General features: G+C 38.0%; 2 protein-coding genes across 2 annotated transcripts; one reads left to right on the forward strand and one right to left on the reverse strand.

Moving 5' to 3' along the window:
- Window positions 1-4,343: 4,343 nt before the first annotated feature.
- On the forward strand, window positions 4,344-7,463 carry LOC107479598 (asparagine--tRNA ligase, cytoplasmic 1). The gene is made up of 6 exons (XM_016099727.3): window positions 4,344-5,429; window positions 5,568-6,158; window positions 6,276-6,532; window positions 6,614-6,743; window positions 6,862-6,920; window positions 7,019-7,463. Exons 1-6 carry the CDS (start codon window positions 4,959-4,961, stop codon window positions 7,200-7,202), a joined length of 1,692 nt encoding a protein of 563 aa, XP_015955213.1. The 5' UTR covers window positions 4,344-4,958; the 3' UTR covers window positions 7,203-7,463.
- A 446-nt stretch (window positions 7,464-7,909) lies between these two features.
- On the reverse strand, window positions 7,910-10,274 carry LOC107479599 (uncharacterized). The gene is made up of 7 exons (XM_016099728.3): window positions 10,083-10,274; window positions 9,948-10,009; window positions 9,772-9,855; window positions 9,319-9,373; window positions 8,936-9,071; window positions 8,535-8,585; window positions 7,910-8,412 (listed from the first exon to the last, which is right to left on the reverse strand). Exons 1-7 carry the CDS (start codon window positions 10,177-10,179, stop codon window positions 8,313-8,315), a joined length of 585 nt encoding a protein of 194 aa, XP_015955214.1. The 5' UTR covers window positions 10,180-10,274; the 3' UTR covers window positions 7,910-8,312.
- Window positions 10,275-14,302: the final 4,028 nt, after the last annotated feature.

A 14,302-nucleotide genomic window follows, 5' to 3' on the forward strand; every position in this document is an offset into this window, starting at 1 on the left:
AGGTCCCTCAATTTCAGCCAGAAAATACCTGAAATTACAGAAAAACACACAAACTCATAGTAAGTCCAGAAATGTGAATTTTGCTTAAAAACTAATAAAAATATACTAAAAATTAGCTAGATCCTACTAAAAACTACCTAAAAACAATGCCAAAAAGCGTATAAATTATCCGCTCATCACGTGGCATATCCCTTGCAATTCTTCATAGATCCCTCTCTGGCCAAAATGCCTGGTGTGCCATGCCCAGCAGTGGCGTGCCACGCCCATTGTAATTCCTCACTACTTCTTTTCTGGAAGTCATAACTGGCATGCCACGCCTGGCCTTGGTGTGCCACGTCCATTGAAACTCTTCAAGGACTCCTTCCTGGTTCATGTACCTGGCGTGCCACGCCCAGCAATGGTGTGCCATGCCCATAGTAATCCTTCGTGGGCTCTCTCTGGAGATGATAACTAGCGAGCCACGCCTTACTTTGGCGTGCCACACCCATAGAAACTCTTCCAATTTGCTCCCTGGAAATAATAGCTGGCGTGCCACGCCCCATAGCTGGCGTGCCATGCCCAGTCAAAATGGTGACATTTGTACCAAGTGGCATGCCCAGTACACATGCCTAGCTCCTTTTTCTTGCTTTCTTCCTCTTTTGTTGCTCTTTTCATCTGAAATTCAAGCAAGACTCAATTCAAAGAAATCTCCCATAAATTCACCATATAGTTCATGTAATTGCATAAATTGAATGAGAATTCACCAATTCTATGGTCCTTTTAGACAAGAGAAAGAGGTAGATGATGTAAGTCATCAATAACCATCCACTATTGATACAAACCCGGTCAAATTTTTTCGCCACCTCAACACCATTTTTAACCCTTCTGTACCAAGGAAATTGTCTTCCAATAGTCTTCAAGTCAAACAGACCACTATCCCCTAAAGAGGCAGCAAGCCGATCTGCATGGCGACTCAAGAAGAGGCAACCCTTAGATTCGTGAGAGAATAGTACTTCATTAAAATCACCAAGAACAATCCATGGCCCGCAAAAAGACAAGGAATAAGTAACAAGATAATCCCATATCAGAACTCTAGTATTAAACTGAGGACTATTATAGATACCACTGCACCTCCAAATCACATTATTTACCTAAACCTCAATTGTAACACACTGATCGGAAGCACCAATCCATTTGCAGTGAACATCCTGCATTGCAGAAAGGAACCAGATACTCGCTTATGTTCTGATGTCTCTACTATACCAACAGAGTGATAACCAAGTCTTTCCCAAAACAATTTTAAGTGTTGAAATGGACAATGAGTTTCAACCACAATAAAAATTAAAGGTTTAAATTTCTTATCCAGCTCTTTACAATTCACCCGAGCTAACTTATGCATACTTTTAAGGCGCTGGATCCTGATGGGTTTAAGGATTTATTCTTCAAAGAATATTGGGAGACTATTGGTTTTGATGTTTGGACTATGGTTCGTCATGCGTTCTCTAGTTTGGATATGGATCTAAGGACGACGGAAACTCTTGTGGTTCTAATTTCGAAGGTAGAAAACCCGATTTCCATGAAGGATTTCTGACGTATTAGTCTCTGTAATATGATTTACAAAGTTATAACGAAGGTCCTAGCCAATAGACTTCGTCTCATCTCAAAGAGATTATTGGGCCCTTTCAAGGAGGGTTTATCCCAGGGAGAAGAACCCCAGACAACATCATTAAAGCACAAGAGGTTCTCCATTTTATGAAGATAACAAAGTCAAAGAGAGGCACCCTAGCCTCTAAGATTGATCTGGAGAAAGTGTATGACAGAGTGGATTGGGGATTTATGAAACAAACCCTTGTGTGGTTTGGCTTTCCTCCTCCGACAATCAATTTGATTATGCATTGTGTCACTGCTTCCTTGCTGTCTATTCTCTGGAATGGGGATAGATTAAATAGCTTCACTCCAAGTAAAGGTCTTAGGTAAGGAGACCCTATGTCATCGTATCTATTTGTGTTATGTATGGAGATATTGTCTTGTTTTATTAATCAACAAGTTGATAGGGGCTTGTGGAAGTCGGTTGCTGTTTCTAGAGACAGTCCAAGAATTTCTCATTTGATGTTCGCCGATGATTTTCTTCTTTTCTGTAAAGCTGAAGAACAACAAGTTCAAACTGTAATGGTAGCTTTGGAAAACTTCTACAAAGCCTCTGGGATGAAGGTTAATGTGGAGAAATCTACAGCGCTATGCTCCAGGAATATTTCAGCAACAAGAAGAAAAGAGATTTTCACCGTAGTATCCTTCATCAGATTTGTCCATAACTTGGGCAAGTATTTAGGGGTGAACCTTAATCACTCTCGGATGACATGCGCAACTTTTAACGATGTTCAGGACACGATTCGGGGAAGGCTAGCCAGTTGGAACGAGAGATTGCTTAATAAGGTAGGTAGACTATGTTTACTTAATTCGGTAGTGACTGCGATTCCTACTTACCGCATGCAGGTATCTCTTTTCCCTAAAAGGGTAACTAATAAGATAGAATTCATGATGCAAAACTTTCTATGGAAGGGTCAAGCTGATAGTAGAGGTCTGAATCTGGTTAACTGGAAGGTGTTGGTCACTCCTAAGAAGTTTGAGAATCTGGAAATTAGAAATCCTTTTTGTGCTAATATTGCTCTTATTGGAAAGCTAGTTTGGCAACTTTTTCACCATCCTGACAAGCTATGGGTTCAACTATTGATGGAGAAATACCATTCCTCTAAGGATAATTGCTTCAGTCGGTCTCGAGGCAGGGGATCTTATATTTGGAAAAGTATATGGTGCATTAAGGATTTGAAACAGAACTTTTGGTTTTCTAAATGGAGAGGAGAGAGACGATTGTGTCATGAAATAGATTATGTTCGCATTTCTGATTCAGATCTCCGGATCTTGGATCTTTGGTCATCTGGACAGTGAAACTTTGAGAATATCTATTTTCCTCTGAATTAGTCTCTGCAAAGCAACATTAACTCTAACAACCTAGATGTTCAAGCTGGTTCAGAGGTTGGTTGGTGTTGGACTGGTGCGGCTTCAAAGGTTTATAATGCTCGTAGTGGTTATTTGTAGGTCAGTAAGAAGATGTTTAGTTGGGAGGATAGGGAAAATTGGCTTTGGCTTTGGTGTTAACAGGTTCCGGAAAAGCACAAATTCTTGGCCTGACTATGTCTTTGGGAGGCTCTCCCTACTGCTGCATTTCATTTTAGGAGGGGCATTTTGCACACGAATAGCTATCCACGATATTTCTCAGGTCAAGGATCGATTTTACATTGCATTTGGGATTGTCCAAAAGTCCAGCTAGTTTGACAAGCTTTGGGGGATATGTGGTCAACCTCTGAATTTGATGAGTTTGTTCTTACATAATAGCAAACAGCTCTCCATTAGATTCTTTTCTGGTCTCTGATGGATTTGGCATTGGAGGAATAATAAGATCTTTCATCCCCACAAGCCTTTGATTACGGACAAGGTGATTAGTATGGCATTGTCCTTGGAAAAAGAGCTCCAGAATATTTTTGAGTTCCAACGAGTGTCATCCCCTCCACCATTAATGGCTCTTGGATTCCTCTCTTGGTGGGCACCTTTAAAATTAATTGTGATGTTAGCTATCCTAGCAATGGTGCTCGGGTTGGTTTTTCCTGTGTTCGCAGAGATTGGAAGGGAAGGTGGCAACGAGGCTATCTGAGAAGAGTCATAATATTCTGTAAGGAGAATTGTTTGCTATTTAGAGAGGTTCTCTTTTAGCCTGGGACTCAAGCAAAGAGATGCTATATGTAAGACAGACTGTGTGGAGGCCTTTATTATTGTCAATAATTTCCAGGATTTTTTGGTTTTATTGATCCTTTGTTATTGAAAATTCGAGATATCATGTCTTGGAAATAGCGTGCTGATTTCTGATAGATCTTGAAAGATGCAAACACAGTAGCAGATATCATGACAAAGACAATAATCTGGATCCTTTCTCCCCAAGTGAAGCTTCCGTTGCCTTAGAAAAAATTTGAGAGTTTTATTCAACCGGACTGCCTTTCTTAAATAATTTTTTAAGCAGTTTCTTATTTCGTTTTTCTTTTCTTGATTGTTGTTTGTTTTTTTTCGGTCACAAAAAATATTAAAATAACTACATAATAGAAGAACATAGTTAAAATAACAAAAACACGTAAATACAAAATAAATGAAAACCGTATAAATAAACTATCCTTTGCAGCACTAATAAAAATAATGAAAACCGTATAAATAAACCGTCCTTTGCAGCACTAATAAAAATCGAAAATTGAAATAGGAGGAAACAAAAACCTAACAAAGAAACATTCTTATTTTCGAAGACGTAAGTTTCAGAAGCTACGTATCTTGTCTGATTGACGACAGTGAGACAGAGTCAAATCCTGGTATCTAAGGCTGAAGACAATCATCTCGTTTATACCAAATTATTAGAAAATCCAACTCCACGTACGAGAAAATCCCGAAGAACTTTGACTATCACCACCAAATCAGCATCCAACAAATATGCCTTGTAGACAAAAATTGATAATCCGAAGAAAATTCCACCTCAGAAATGAATCAGCCTAAAATCCGGAGAGGTCTCTACATTGGAGATAAAACAACGTGAATGCTCATGTATTATGATTTATGATAGGAGTAGTTTGATTGACGAAATAAAGTGTCTAGAATGTTTTGATACACACTGGTAAACGAGCAGCACGCATCCTGCTATTGGGGAAAGCTGATTCGCTGCGTCAGCTCCACGCTACCTGCCTTTTGAGGCAGCACACAAGCTGCGTGTTGTGTCAGAGCAAACTCAACTGATATATCACCCCAGTAGCCAATAATGTTGCATTACACCATTTATTTGTCCATATAAAAAATAATTTCTGTTCATTCCGGATCTCTCTCTCTCTCTCTCTCTCTCTCGCTCACTCTACTTCTCAGCTTAAACACTCTCCTCTCCGCCGCCGCCAATGCGGGACCAACTGGCAGCCGTATCACTCAACGACGCCGATGAAGTCCCCAGAGCCCAATTCTCCGACCGTGTCCCCATCCGATCCATAGTCTCCCGGCCCGACGGCGGCTCGGGCCTGGTGGGCCGGAAAGCCCGTGTGGGTGGGTGGGTGAAGACAGGGAGGAAAGCCGACAAGGACGCATTCGCCTTCTTGGAGCTCAACGACGGATCGTCCGCCGCAAACTTGCAGATCATCGTGGATGCTTCCCTAGGAGACCTTGGGCAGCTGGTCCCCACCGGAACCTGCGTCGTCGTCGACGGCGAGCTCAAGGCGCACCCAAACCCTAAGGGCAAGCAGAAGGTGGAGCTTCGCGCCCAGAAGGTTCTCCATGTTGGTCCGGTCGATCCCGCCAAGTACCCTTTGCCCAAAACTAGACTCACCCTCGAGTTCTTGCGTGATTTCGTTCACCTTCGTTCCCGAACCAACACCGTAATATTCCCAAAATCCGTTCTTTCTATTTCTTTTTAGTATTTTTATGTTGTTTTCAATTTCCTAGTTTATTGCAAGAGTATTTTGATAATTGAAGAGAGGTTATGTTTCTGATGGGATAGTCGTGTATGGCTGCAGATCTCTGCTGTTGCCCGAATTCGACACGCTCTTGCTTATGCTACACATACCTTTTTCCATAACCAAGGATTCCTTTATGTGCACACTCCGATTATCACGACCAGTGATTGTGAAGGTGCTGGGGAGATGTTTCAAGTTACAACTTTGCTCAGTGAGGCAGAGAAACTGGAGAAGGAACTAGCGCAGAATCCTCTTCCGACCCAAGCTGATGTAGAAGCTGCTAGACTTGTTGTGAAGGAGAAAGGAGATATTGTTTCCCAGTTGAAATCTGCTAAAGCAAGCAAGGCAGAAGTTAATGCTTCTGTGGATGAGCTTAAACAAGCTAAGGAGAGTCTCTCCAAGTTGGAGGAGAGATCTAAGTTGAAGCCTGGTATACCTCAAAAGGATGGAAAGGTGGATTATAATAATGATTTCTTTGCCCGCCAAGCGTTTTTGACTGTTTCGGGCCAGCTTCAAGTCGAGTCCTATGCTTCTGCTCTTGGTGGTGTATATACATTTGGGCCAACGTTTCGTGCAGAGAATTCTCACACTTCCAGGCATTTGGCAGAATTTTGGATGGTAGAACCTGAAATTGCATTTGCTGAATTAAAGGTATGTGAAACTCGGACTATCTCTCTGACCAATGGACATATCGTCAATGGCCATTGTTTCAAGTTTTAGGAAATATGCTTCCGGGTTATTTTTTCCTCTCCGGTGTTTATTGTGCAGGATGACATGAACTGTGCCGAGGCATACGTGAAGTTTTTGTGTCAGTGGTTACTTGACAATTGTCTAGAAGATATGGAATTTATGGCTGACAAGTTTGATAAAGGTTGCATTGATCGTTTGAAAATGGTTTCTTCAACACCCTTTGTTCGAGTTACTTATACAGAAGCTGTGGAAATCCTTGAGGAGGCTGTGAAGAATGGTAAAAAGTTTGAGAATGAAGTGAAATGGGGAATCGACTTGGCATCTGAGCATGAAAGGTAGGTTTAGATTTGTATTTTCAAGTTCTTCTTGTTATTGATTTGTATTGAATGATATCATGGGGGCATGGTGTTATGCAGGTACCTAACAGAGGTAAAGTTTCAGAAGCCTGTCATTGTCTATAACTATCCAAAAGAAATCAAAGCATTCTACATGCGAGTCAATGATGACTCAAAGACTGTAGCTGCTATGGATGTTCTTGTCCCAAAGGTATGGATCTGTCGATTTGATTTGGAACATTGTCTTCAGTACGTGGATGCTGATGAGATACCAAGATACCTAGTTTCTTTGTTTGTTGGCATAATAAAAGCTTTCAAACTAAATTCAGGTTGGAGAGTTGGTTGGTGGGAGCGAAAGGGAAGAGAGATATGATGTCATTCAAGAAAGGTATGAAGAGACAAAATTTGTCTGCTTACCCTGCCTGGTGATTTGTTTCCGTCCACAGAAGATAGCTCACATTGTCTATACTTATTTACATTTTGCAGAATTAAGGAGATGGGGTTACCTCTTGAGCCGTATGAATGGTACCTTGATCTGAGGCGGTATGGAACAGTTAAACACTCTGGATTTGGTCTTGGCTTTGAGAGGATGATTCTTTTTGCCACGGGCTTGGAAAATATTAGAGACGTGATTCCCTTCCCACGATATCCTGGTAGAGCAGATCTATGATCTTTATTTCCAGTGGCACTTCTCTTGCACAAGGTAGAGATGTAGTTTTATAGCATGAATAGTGGATTTGCTGGGTTTTATATATAAATCAGATATTTATCTCCACAGTATTGTATTTCATTCATTAGAGAGCTTTGTATAAATATTTTCCTGAGCATGGCCAGGAAACGATATTCTGTTTACTTCTCACAACACAAGGATGTACTTAATTTATTCAATATGAATAAAGTCCGATTTGCATTTTGTGCAATTCGTCATTTATATGTAGTTGTATAAAGTTGAACACTGTTTTAACTTTTAAACTCCATCGCAACAAACAAAATTGATGCTATGCTATGTTCTAATGAAAATTCAATTTTATCCATTCATCAAGGGTTTTATATTTCTTGTGTATTTCCTTAATATTAAATTATGACTTGTGCTGATTAACAGCAACTTCTTTTTCCCTTAATTTTACCCGATATAACTTTGGAGAGCATAAGAATCTCAATATCTTCTGGATACAAGCCTTGCATTGAAGCGTAGCATCAATCATAGTCTTCATTCCTCCACAACAATTAGCTTCTTCCACGACTTTTCTTCTTATTCACAAGCAAAAATCAGAGGTATTTGCTTAGCATTATGCTGCCTATCTTCAGCCAATAAAGCAAGGAACTCACTGAAATTCCCACAAAAAGTTCAATTGTTCTTTTGCAATATCCAACCTATTTTGCAAACAATTCAATACCCATGTAAGTTAACATGTCTAAAGTCTAAACTTGTCAGCCGTAATGGCAAATTCACGCAAGGTACGAACAGTTATAAAATTCTGTTGATTAACAGCAATGACACAACTTGCATAAACTTTAGAGAAATGTGATTCACTAAGTTGCTCAGTAAAACGAAAATTATTATAGCATCCAAAATTGAACATCGCCACTCCACCAGATGCCACCTTAAACCATGTCACTTGCTCTCTGATCAGGTGACTGTTCCTATCTTAACTCTCCCTGCTGTTGGCTGATAAGGGTATCAGCCTCAATCCATATGACTGATTGAAAATAATTCACAGGTTATCCGGTCAATCCGTTCCAAAAATTGCTTCCCATGTCACCAGGGCACAATGCCATTCTAGCCTGCTTTATAGCTATACATGTACCCACGAAGCTTTCTTATCTCTTCTGATGACTCGCTTAGCAAATGATCCACGTAGAGGCAGATTGTGGCTCCCCTGCAGCAGCATAGTAAGTTAGTAACCAAGCAACAAACTTACCTGTTTAGTGCTACACAAATTAAATAAGTAAAAGAGGAATAAAAGATCAAAGAAAAGAATATATTATTAACACCGCTTACCCAAGAGGACCAAATGGCAGAAAGATAACATCCCAACGGAATTTAGGCAGCCTATAAGAAAATTAGTGTTATATATTAGAGGTGAGGGAAGCACCTGAAATAGCACATATTTGAAGGGGGATATAAACAGCAAAAAGAATAGCTGAAGATAGTATAGGAAGCAGTTATAGAATGGAAAATATTACCAGAGCAGGCATAACATCTTGATTTTCTTGAATGCTTTCTTGAATATGCATTGGTTCAAATGTACTAAAATACAAAGAAGTTCCCTATGATAGTGTATACCAACCCCATAGCTAAATTATATATTATATTCCAGTAATTTCATGCTTTTATATCTTAGTTGATTTTTCAATTCCATATGGTGACCATGATTATTTGGTGGTTATCTATGAACTTACCTCAACATGTAATATAACCAGAACATTGCAGGAACAATGGCAGTAAACCACGAGTACCAGATCCATCTTCTGTGATGCACTGACTCATCAATCAATCCTTTCATGGAAAATGAGCACACTAAAACAGCCATCCAGTCTGTAAAAGCTATTCAATTAGTTTTTGACAACAGCCGCCACCACATAAATTGACAAATTAATAGCATATCATGTGTCTACTTCAATTGCAAGTTCATACTTACTGATAACGAAGGCAAAGGATAAAAACCGAACATAGGGACTAAAGACACAATTTATATAGAAAATGCAGAAAAACAATAAGGAAGCTAGAATAGGAAGTCTAGCTGATTATATGTATATAATTCTAGATAAGTAAAGGAATGAACCTGCAGAGATAATCATCCATGAGTAGATGTCCTCCATGAAATAGGCATAAGGCCTCTGTTTATCAAGAACAAAGAAAGGTTAACAGCATATTCAGTAAAACAATCACAAAAATCAGAAAATGAAAACGTTATTAGCTACAATGACTTCAATGCTATATATTTGGAAAAGGAATAATAAGAGTGTAAGACCACAAAGCCTTCCAACATACAAAATTCAATTGTCCTCTTGGTAAATAGGCAAATGACTTATTTTCATCCAAGGCATACAAAATACGTTACCTTCATGACAAAAGCAAAAAAGTTTAATTGTTTCAACATGGATCAAACACATAACAAGCCTCAGAAGACTCAAAATCAGATAACAAAATAAAAGAAAAGAAATAAAACAAATAGCTATTATTCCACGCAACATTCTCACATCACATGCAAGCTTGAAAGACAGTTGCAACATACCATCTCCCAGGGAGATGTAACCTGTTTGAAGATGGAATACAAAAGAAACTGCATGTAACAGAAGAGCAGAATGGCAAACACCCTCTACATAATAAAAAAGGAAAATAAAATCAGAGATGAGTTCATATAAAAAAGATTAAAATCAAATTGACTTAAAAAGAAAAAGGAGATGATACCCTCCAAAAGCGATTATTCTCAGCTTGAGTGGCCTCTAAAGAGCGAACAAACTCTTCTTGCTCTGTAAACCAAAATTGGAATCACAAAATGACCTAAACTGATAGTTGCATTGAATAAAATGGAAAAGTGGAAACCTTGAGGGTCCATGGGACGAGAGTCTTCATCGTCGTGGATGGGAAGAGAGAACTTGTCGTCTCCTGAATTGCGCCATTTCCTTGCAAGCTTCTTCATTTTCCTCTTCTTCGCCCTTCGCCCTTCGCCCGTTGCCAATTTTTTTGCACATTAATACACAGCTATTGACCCCAATTATTTTTCTTGCCAAAGTATTATTTTGGTTCTAAATATTTGGATTTGGTTTCTAATATTTCAGACCTTTTAATTTTGTAACACTCTTTTTTTTAAATTTTTTTATATAAAATCTTAAATTCTAGCCATTAATTATCAACATTCTAAAATTAAAAAAAAATTAATAAGTGACAATTGGTGAATCAACTTTATTTACAAATGTGTTACTCAATAAAAAAAATATTGATAGTCGATCGAGGCCAGTTTAGCAACTTATAAAATTGGGAGAAGATACGATTGAAAGGGAGTTATAAAGAATTTCAACAATATTTTTAAATTTGTAAAAGACTCGAGTTGGTATGATAATATGATGTGATTCGATTTGTAATCGATTTTGACTAGATGGTAAGGCAAATCTTTAAAATTATGGAACATGCTTGTTAGTTAATTAATTGTTTGATTTATAATTTTGGTTACTTTAATTTAGTTGTTAATTGTTCATTGGCTTTAAATTCTAGTCACTTTACTTTTTCTACACTCAACTCAAAAATTCCTAATTAATGATGTGCATTTTATTGCAATTTCTAAAAAAAATAACACGGGATTCTACTCTCGGTAATTGATTTGATTGTTATAACATTCTTCTAAATTTTGATTTGGGGTCACTTGTCGGTTTAGGCTATACTTGCGACATTGAGTTGAAAATCCTTTGAAAATTTGTAAGCTGGCATTTATCTCACGTCAAGACTCACATGAAACAACTGCAACGACAACCCTCGCGCTCATAGCAACGGTGACTAAGTGATGAGGCTGTAGAAGAAGAAGAGAAGAACTTAACAGAACTCAGAGAGAGAGAGGGAGGGAGAGAGAGGGGATAGGGAGAGAGAGAGGAATTTACTTAGAGAAAATGGACTCGGTAGGAAAAAGTTGGCGACAGGATCAACAGCAACAATAACGGGATAAGCAGCAATAGCGACATGAGCTGTGAAGGGATAGGCGGCGATGAGCTCAGCAACGACGATGACGGGAGCTATAAGGTTTCTTGTGAAGAAGCTGAGGATAAGAAGACTCTAGGTGAGGATGGCTAGGTTTCTCTGGCATGGCTATAGAGTATGGACTGAAGTTATGAATCAATGAATTTGTGATTTGAGGCAACTCTTAATTCCTAAAAAGTGTTTATATGTATATAGTCGGGGCGGGTACACCCTAAACCCAACCATACCCTGTCCCAAGCAAAATCTGTCCCGACTCGGGTCAAGTTATTATTCTCCCCAACCGGGTATGAGTTGGGTACCCACATATTTGGGTACTCCTCGCAAGTCTAACCATGTATTGATACTCCATTTATTAAGGGTTTACTGCTAGCCAATGAATTGCTACACACATAAGGTGAGATTCTAACTCCTAATAGTTGTTTAAGCGAACAAATGAGATGGTCACTTAACAAACTCAAATTAATTAAGACAAATACTAATTATTTTTAATATTTTAATATTAAAAATTCTGAAAGTTTGATTTTAACTATAACTTTGTAAAATATTTATAATAATAATTATTTTATATATTATTTAATTTTTTAATAAAATTTTTAATATAATTTTATGTATTATCCCGTATAAGGTACGGAAACATACACTAATTAACCTTAATAATAAGTAATAACTTAACTCGCACACATGCAGCTAAGAAAGGAGAACAAATGTGGACCAATTCCAGCAGCAGTGAAAGTCGGGGAAGAGATACTTATGTAATTCATTGGTAGGAATTTCAGATAAGCGTATGAAGATGCCTTCCCTTCCGTCTCTCTGCTTTCCTACTTGTAAATCATGTTGCGTGTATGCGAAGTTTGTATTCGTAGGTTTTGATGAATGACAAACCAACAAACGACATGAAAAGACAAACCAACAAACAACTTGAATGAACAAACATGAAGAGTTGAAAGCAAACACAACAACAACAAGAAACTCAAGTCCACAACTTTTGAAGACAAGTATAGAGTCTTAGGACTTAGGTAACCTCTTGTTAAGAACCAAATGTTAAATCTCTCAACACACACTCACAAAAGGTTTTAAAAAAAACTTGTTTTCAAAGGTAAAAAAGCATAGGAATTGATTCCAACAAGTTTGAGATCAATCCTAAGCTTTTTTAAGTGTTTTTAAACCATTCTTTGAGGTTTGCATCGATGCACACTCATCTTGCATCGATGCAAAGCATGCAACGACTTGTTGCATCGATGCAAAGATGCTTGCATCGATGCAACCTAGCTGAAAATTCAAATTTCAGCATCAAAGACACATTTGCATCGATGCAAAGTGTTATGCATCGATGCAAATAATTCAAAAACATAAAAAACGGCTAGTTTTGACATAAATGCTTCATCCCATTAATTCCCCAACGTTTCTAAGGTTTGGGGAATCTATAAATGGATGGATTGAAGCCTTATTTCACAATCTTGAGTATTTGGAAACTATCTTGTTCATATTCTTTCATTCTACACATTTTTAAAGTAATATAATACACAATTTGAGAGAGCAATATCAATTGGTTCAATAGTGCAAAACTTGTAATCACACACTCTTCTAGAGAGCACTCTTTTCATCTCAACAATTCTTTGAGAATTGTTTTCTTGTACACCTTGTAAATTGGAGTGTGATCTCCAAGGTTGAGTCAAGAGTTATAAACACTATAGTTGGTGAGGATACCAAAGAGGTATACTAAGTACTCAAGGCAAATTTTAGAGAAGGTATCTCTAAGTGGAGTGGGTTAGTATACGAGTGGTGATTATATACCGTGAGGTGTTAGAAACTAAGGACTCGGATTGTAAAAGGTTTTGCGCGAGCACCTTGAAGCTTGGCAATAGTGGAACTTCTCAATTGCGATTGAGAAAGAAAGTGGACGTAGGACAAGAATTGTGCCGAACCACTCTAAATAGCGTTTGCATCTCTCCAAACTCATCTTTTCAATATTATTGTCTTTTACCTTTAAAGCAAATAAATTGTGATCGTAAAGTAGCTTCGTAAGTACTTAAGGAGTGGCTTAAGTCCGATTGGTGAAAAACTTGATCAATTTATTTGAGTTGGTGTCTATTGGAAAGTAAAAGCTCCTTATAAATGCTTAGCAATTGAGTTAAGCTCTTGGAAAAATACTAGTACAATAACACATTTGCATATTATCTTTAAATTCATCAAAAAGGTTCATTGTTGTTGGTTTACTCAATTCACCCCCCCTCTTGAGTAATTGTGCATAGGTTCTACAAATTGTACCTAGGTGGAAAAACATGCTTTTTAGGCTTTAAAAATGCTATCTATAATTCCCTTAAATTCTATTTGAAATCTTGATATGTCTGTTAAGTGATTTTAGGTTTAAGGATCAAGGATGGACATGAAGAAGTATAAAAGGAAGCAAGAAAGGGAAGAAAATCATGAAGAAATGAAGATTGGGATTTCTTTAGGGCCGCATACGCATCCTTGATGCCACGTATGCATCATCTGGTTTTCACTTTATCCGCGTACGTGGAGCACTTGCCGCATACGCAGGAATTCCTGTATGTGCCTCATTAATGGAAAGATGCTGGGGGCAATTTCTAAGCTCCTTTGACCCAGTTTCATGCCCAATTTGAAGATTAGAGGCTAGGGGGTGAAGGAGGCTTAGGGAGAACATTCTATTAGTGAGATTTTACATAGTTTTTACTTCTAGAGAGAGAAACTCCTCCTCTCTAGGTTTTCTTGTTCTTTGCTCACTTTTGTTTCAATTCATGGATTAGACCTTTGTTAATTTCAGTTTTATTACTATAATTGTAGTTCTTCTTCTTTAATTTTGCTTAGTGGTCTTGTAATTCAAGTTACCTTGGTTTATGATTTTGGATCTTGTTGGATTTACTTTCTAGTTAATGCATTGAGGTTTTTCATGTTTCATTTGTGTTATTTGCTTTGTTCTTGTTGATTATTAACAGTGGGTAGCTTTAATTTGGATTGCTTTCTCAATTTTATGTTGTCTTTTATAGTGCTCACCAAGTGTTTGTGAAAATGTCACTTATGAATATAGAGTAGATTTGTAGGCTTTGGGGTTT

Source organism: Arachis duranensis, chromosome 3, assembly GCF_000817695.3.
Source record: "Arachis duranensis cultivar V14167 chromosome 3, aradu.V14167.gnm2.J7QH, whole genome shotgun sequence".
Lineage (NCBI taxonomy): Eukaryota > Viridiplantae > Streptophyta > Magnoliopsida > Fabales > Fabaceae > Arachis > Arachis duranensis.

What these genes read in the sequence shown, in the direction of transcription:
- LOC107479599 (XM_016099728.3), bottom strand. Translation starts at nt 10,179, where the DNA reads ATGAAGAAGCTTGCAAGGAAATGGCGCAATTCAGGAGACGACAAGTTC. An exon ending in TCGTCCCATGGACCCTCAAG is followed by an intron (nt 10,010 to 10,082) that starts GTTTCCACTTTT and finishes TTTGGTTTACAG; the next exon opens with AGCAAGAAGAGTTTGTTCGC. An exon ending in CTGCCATTTGGTCCTCTTGG is followed by an intron (nt 8,413 to 8,534) that starts GTAAGCGGTGTT and finishes ATGCTGCTGCAG; the next exon opens with GGGAGCCACAATCTGCCTCT.
- LOC107479598 (XM_016099727.3), top strand. Translation starts at nt 4,959, where the DNA reads ATGCGGGACCAACTGGCAGCCGTATCACTCAACGACGCCGATGAAGTC. An exon ending in TTGGCATCTGAGCATGAAAG is followed by an intron (nt 6,533 to 6,613) that starts GTAGGTTTAGAT and finishes GGTGTTATGCAG; the next exon opens with GTACCTAACAGAGGTAAAGT. An exon ending in TGGATGTTCTTGTCCCAAAG is followed by an intron (nt 6,744 to 6,861) that starts GTATGGATCTGT and finishes AACTAAATTCAG; the next exon opens with GTTGGAGAGTTGGTTGGTGG.